The 6,410-nt window shown below is 44.7% G+C and overlaps 1 protein-coding gene across 1 annotated transcript; it reads right to left on the bottom strand.

The window, feature by feature from the left end:
• Positions 1-2,275: 2,275 nt before the first annotated feature.
• Positions 2,276-6,131, bottom strand: LOC149309222 (uncharacterized). The gene is made up of 2 exons (XM_089531203.1): positions 6,021-6,131; positions 2,276-5,031 (listed from the first exon to the last, which is right to left on the bottom strand). Exon 2 carries the CDS (start codon positions 4,817-4,819, stop codon positions 2,675-2,677), a length of 2,145 nt encoding a protein of 714 aa, XP_089387329.1. The 5' UTR covers positions 4,820-5,031; positions 6,021-6,131; the 3' UTR covers positions 2,276-2,674.
• Between the last annotated feature and the right edge of the window lie 279 nt (positions 6,132-6,410).

The raw sequence follows: 6,410 nt of genomic DNA on the forward strand, positions 1-6,410 counted from the left end.
CAAGATCCTGCACCAAATACATGTCGGTGTATTGCATAACAACATCACTGTACTTATGTCTCTCTGAGCGACTCCCCAAAAACTCACCTTGTAAAGCAGTGCAACAGATCTCACATGGCCGCCTCTATGTTTTCTGGAGAGCAAGGATATGAGTGGAAAGACATCCATCTATTTTCATGTAGCTGGACACACCGTGACAGGCGTCTGCAGAGACCTCCACGTCTCCTTCTGAGCCTTCTATAGATGATGTCCTTGCAGCACACTGAGCTGCAGGAAGATAGATGGACACATACCCATTCATCCCCCTGCTCTCCAACAACACAGAAATGACCCTGCTGTGTAGGAGGCTGTGTTTGTGATAAGGTGAGATGTTTTATTGGAGCAGTGGGTTTCAGTAGTTGTGTGGTTGAGATAGAATTTTAACTTATGCAAAGTCATGAAAGGGATCTGAAAAACCTAAAAAACATTAGATCCTGTCTGATCTTGGAAGCTTATCAGGGTCCACACTGGCTAGTACTTGGATGGGAGGCCACTAAAGAATGCCAGGTGCTGTAGGGTATATTTCAGAAGAAGGAAAAGGCACAATCACCCCTGAGAATTTCTTGCCTAAGCAAACACTATGAAATTCCTAGGGTTGCCATAAATCAACAGGCAATGTGAATAACATGCACACACACGCACAGGTCTTACTAACACTGGAATTCAGTATGGGTTGGAGGCAATGTGTATGTACTGAAGCACTACTTCTCACATAGCATTTTTATTATAAAATGGGGGGTAATGGGGGATCCCAAAAGCTTGGGCTTGCAGGGCACTAAGAAGGGTATTCAGAGTTGAAACGTGCTTGCACTCAGTTTAATTATCAGGGGGAAGAGGACAGGAACAGACGGAACCTTTCCTTTCTCAGTCATCTCAAGCAAAAACAAGCTGCTGAAAGCCCTTCTACCTTGTGTGCTCTTCCTCACTGTTGACTTTTGACATCTTGACCTCAGATTGATGTTGTTTGACCACATGTGTCCTGGCTTTCATCTATAAAATGTTGAAGGATATGCATTGACATATCAGCACTGTGATGCCATCTCCCAGTTTAAACCAACAAGGTAGAAAGGATGAAATTTCCCCTTCCACTGAGACTGAGCTATGGCTTAGGATGAGGAAGAGTATGATGGAGATCTAAGGAGCTTGCTGGTGGAGCATCAGTCTCTGCCAACGTACTTAAACAAGCTGACTGTTCTCCTCTGTTTCTCCTCCAGGTGTACAACAGCATCAGGCTTAGGGTTCTGGGTGCTGCAACATTCCCCAGCTATTGATGGGCTTGCAGGTATCCCTGAGATTGCCCTAACTCTTCTTGTATACCTAGGAGCCCCCTTGCAGCTAATCAGTGGTCAGGGAGCTGGCACTGCATTTGGGATCCCTCAGGTGCTGTTGTGGATCTGGGGGAAGCAGACTTGCAGAAGGTGGTCCTGATGACCTCCTTCCTCTGGGTCTTCCCAATACGTGTGCTGGTGTAATCGGGATTTACACCTATGTGTATCAACAACAAGATCCTAAATGTAGGCCCTTCTTGCACAGGCCAAATTAAATGGCTTGCTGCCACCCTCTCAGCAAGGAGTCCAAATGATGCAGGGCTGAATCTTTGAGTCTGGTGCAAACAATTCAGAGAACATACAAACCATTCAGTGCCAAAGCTGGGGTATAACACTGTTAAAGTAGATTTTAAAAAGTCACCAGTCACTCTGGAGCCCGCTATTTTGGTGCCAGGCAACTGTTTGCATGTGCATCCCGTTGTACCATTGGGTACATCCACTGGATTACATAGATTAAGAAATTTGTGGAAGAAAAGATTAACAATGTCTATGAGTCATGATGACCACCTCACAATGTTTGTATCTGAGGCAGTGTATATAAGAGATGTCAGTTTTTGTACTTTTCATCCTCACATGTGAGAACTCCACTGTGGAAGAACATGAAGAACTCTGTGCAGTATTCTCTCAGTAGTCACCCTTTGAGAAGTCTTTGGAGAATTCTTCTATGTTGAATTGAGACATATTTTTTTCTGCACAAAACCCACACGCTTTTTTCTGGAAGTAGTGTTTTCTGTGCAAAACACACAATCTCACGCACAGAAAATACTATCTGGGGAATGTAAAAAACATATTATTTGGTAATCAAAAGTTTTTAAAAAACATGTCAAAAACAATGTTTTAATTTTTTGCTTATTTATTTTATAATATGAAGATTAAAAAATACATTAATACACACACATATACAAAACACATCAAAAAGGCTGCTATTCTTTCTAAAGGAATGGAAGAGGTAATAAAATTTCTAGGAAATAAATGGGGAAAGATAGCGATACTGGATTTTATTTTAAAAGGTTTTTTTTATTTTATTTTTAGGAGATAGCTTTGGGGAACTGCATCAAGGATAGAAGAGGGGAAGAAATATAAAGGATTAGAATAATATGATTAAATATAAATTTAAACATAGGATTAAATACAAGATATCTTCGATCCATCAAAATGTCCTATCCCTTCCTTACCTATCTATCCTCCCTCCTCCCTTCCTTTCCCACTTTATCCCCTCTCTTACATTCCCTTTCACACATTACCATACTATACACATTCCTATTTGTTGGGGTAATTCTATCTTTTCTCTTCTAATTTTAATTTCCCTACAACCTTCTACCCCCTCTATTTGTCTTGCGGATCTGGGCCCAGGCCTGCTTCATGGCACACCGCATTCTTTTCAAGTGTTTTCGAGACCTCACCGTTGTACTGCGATCATGTTCAGAGCACTCAGTCTGAACTTCTTTCTTAGAAGGCTCATGTGTGGCAGCACCACACCATGGTAAGCAAATGGTTTGATGAAGCAGGGAGCTTACTCTATGGCCCCTTGGACGTGGCTGAGTTGCACTGTTCTTTTTCCTATGGGAACCCTTGGTGGTGCTCTTCTTTCCTGCTCCATGATTTTGTGCTCTTTCTGAACTCTTTCCTGGAATGACAGGGGAGTCCTGCAATGGGGGGTCAACAGAGATCTCCATAAAGTCTATTTCTTGGTGGAATCGGGGCCGCCTGCCATATAGCAAGGGGGGCTCCTTTTTCTTTAGTTTTGTTTCGGCGAGCTCCCTTTGAGGTAAACGGGGGGGACTGTGGATCTGAACAGTCACTAGAATAGGCTGTCTCATCCTCCCAGGTGATCCATGAAAGGCTGTGAGCTCCTGAGCACCTGGGTTCCCAGTTTTTCCACCACACAAATGAGACACAAAACACTCTGACCTCAGCTCCTGATGGCCCATCTCCAAATTTTGCATCTCACTGGGAAAGAGAACTTTTCCCATTTGCTCCACCACACTTGTGAGTGCAAGAAGTGACTTCTTCAGCTTCTGGCAGGGCTGAACTTTGGGAGAACCCTTGAAGCCTGGATAATGCTTCCTGCCCACTGGGACATGCTGGGATTGGTGGTGATCAGAGGTCTCAGAGCACTCCTCTTGGTCCCTTGCCTTGTTGGTAAAAGCCCCTTGAGCCAGGAAGAAGGCATCCTGGACTTTGGTCTCCACTGGAGAAGGTTGTGCCATCCATTTGTCCAGGTTACAAGGGGCCTTGGGGTCCATGTCATATAGGATGCTCCCCCCTGTGTACCTGCTGTATCGTTCTAGTGGGTGATTCTTCACTTCATTCTCCTGCCCTACCTCCACCAGTCCCCATTCCTGTGCATGGCCCTTCTTCACTTTGTGGAGGAAGTGCAGGTACAGATGCAGCTCCTCATTGCGCTCGATAACCCATGGGTAGACACACAGCATAGGACCTTGCAGCGAAAGAGGGTAATCAAGTCTGCAGCTGCCATGTGAGTGGTACACCTTCTGGCAGGGCTGAGCTTTGGGAGAACCCTTGAAGCCTGGATGATGCTTCCTGCCCACAGGGACATGCTGGGATTGGTGGTGAACACCAGAGGTCCCAGGGCACTCCTCTTGGTTCCTTGCCTTGTTGGTAAAATCCCCTTGGGCGTGGAAGAAGGGATCCTGCACTTTGATCCCCATTGGAGAAGGCTGTGCCATCCATCTGTCCAGGTTACAATGAGCCTTGGGGTCCATGTCATATAGAACACTCCGCCCTGCACACCTGCTGTATCGTTCTGGTTGGTGCTTCTTCACTTCATTCTCCTCCACCAGTCTCCATTCCTGGGCATGGCCCTTCTTCAGTTTAAAGAGGAATTGCAGGTACAGATGCAGCTTCTCATTACACTCGATAATCCGTGGATAGACACGTAGCACAGGACCTTGCAGTGAAAGAGGGTGAGGGCAGCTGCCACGTGAGTGGTACAGCACCCCACCAAACATCTCCAGACTTTGCACAGTGTGCAGCTGTAGGTCTTTCACCATTTGATTCAGGCTTATTGAGGAGATGAAAGATTGTTCCAGATGTTGGAAGGAAAGAATGCCAGGAGGCTCCTGCATGCCAGTGGGTGGCTGTACTATGCTTCCTGTTTGAATGTCCCCTTGCAGTGGCTGCAGCACCAGAGAGTAAGGAACTTGTCCACTGGGAAGGGGCGCTCCTGGTGTCTCTGCTTCTAGCATCAGGACCTTGCCATCCTCTGCTTTGCCCTTTGCTGTGTCTAGGATGGCAATTCCCCTACTAGGACCAATTATGGGAACAGGCTGGGGGACCACCTCTGCCCCAGCTAGTGCTGCTAATTCCTGAGAGAAGACTTTCCCTTGCTGTGCCCTACTTTCCTTCCCAGAGGATATGTGAGGTTGATAATCAGTTGGATGATCCCTCGCCTCAGCAATGGCAGGTGATAAGGAGTGAGGAGAAGACATCCAGGCTGCGGGAAGAGATGGGGAATCAGTAGAAGTCCCCTGGCTTTTAGCAGCTGATAGAGAATGAGTGATAGGCACTGAGGCTATGGATGGTGAGGTAGTTGTACCAGGTTCAGCTGTGGGTTTTGTCAGAGAAAAAGCAGAAGGCACCAGAGTTGTAAGAGGTGATAGGGTGCAATCAGAAGGGCCCTTTGAACGAGTCCTGAGAGAACCTGAGGAGAGAGACAAGCGCACATATATTGGTTGATTCTTTAACCAGCAGGAGATGGCATGCCTATACATGAAATGAAGAGAAGCAGCATGAAAATTATCAGAAGAAGCAAGGATTCTAAGAGCTCCATGGTCCAATCACTCCAAGCTTTGCTTCATAACATGACTTTCAGCAAAAGCAACTGACAGACTGCCAATGACTCCTAGAGCCACTCCTGCATCACAAAGCATTTAGATTGTTGCTTTGGAGAAGATTCCTTAAGCTCTGGCGCTGGAGCTACAACTAAACAAGTCTCTCCTTGTTATGCTTGAGAGGCTGGGGGTGACTTATGGGACACCCCTACCCAACCCTCCTTCTTGGTGAGCCCTTCCCTTCTCAGGGCCACCTTCCCGTTCAATGCTAAATGAGGTTGTGCCCCAGAGAAACCAATTCACAGGACTTTATGTTTAACTTAAGTACCCTGAGCCTAGCAGGCCACAGGAAATGCATTTTTAAACTTTCTTTTGATTAATAATAAAACTATAAAGTATAATAAAATAAGAACCATTTGTTTCTTTGTCTATTCCAATTCATACCGTGCACAAGTTACACTCTCTCAGCCTCAGGGGAAGGAAACGGCAAACATCAGAATTAATATTAATTCTAATTAACATTATTATTATTATTATTATTATTATTATTAATTATTATTATTTCATAAATACTTAATTAAAATTTATCTGTGGCCCTAAGAAGTTTAGCGTATTTTAATTTTGGTCCCTACCTATGGCCAAGTTGTGTAGGCCTGGTCTAAACAATTAAAGAACCCAGTTAGTGGAAATAGCCTTCCATGTTTTTAAAAAATACATCGGCTTAAACTGCAAAGGATATTTTAGCACACATTTCAGGCAAATCTGAATCCTTCATATTAGGAACATTCAGGTTAGAAACCTCTCTCATTATAGACACAACCTTTAAAGAGATGGACTGTGGAAAACCTGTTTTAATTACCCTGAAATGTCCTTGTCCATGCCTTGATGCATCTGCTAAAAGGCCAGGCATTGGAATGTTTCTTCACCTTTAAACATGTCTGCAGAAGAAACTAGATTGGTTTGGGTATCATTCAGGAAATGGTGGGGAGAAGAACTCGTATTGACAGTGACAAATTCACCTGCCTGGATCTTAACTGTAAAGGAGGAGAGGGGTTAATTTAGAAGGCAATTTTTCAGCCACTTAAAATAGCAAGACGCCGTTGAGAGCTTGTCAACACTCAGTATATCCCAGGACAGGGATTTGGGGACTGTGCTCGAAACCTATTTATACTTACTTCAGCATCTTCTCAGATGACTTCCAGGATCAAGACTGAAGTGGAAACTTCTGGTGTAAGTCAGGTGAAGACAA

Source organism: Sceloporus occidentalis, unplaced genomic scaffold (genome assembly GCF_023333645.1).
Source record: "Sceloporus occidentalis isolate IW3139 unplaced genomic scaffold, rSceOcc1.0.p SCAF_7, whole genome shotgun sequence".
Classification (NCBI taxonomy): Eukaryota; Metazoa; Chordata; class Lepidosauria; order Squamata; family Phrynosomatidae; genus Sceloporus; species Sceloporus occidentalis.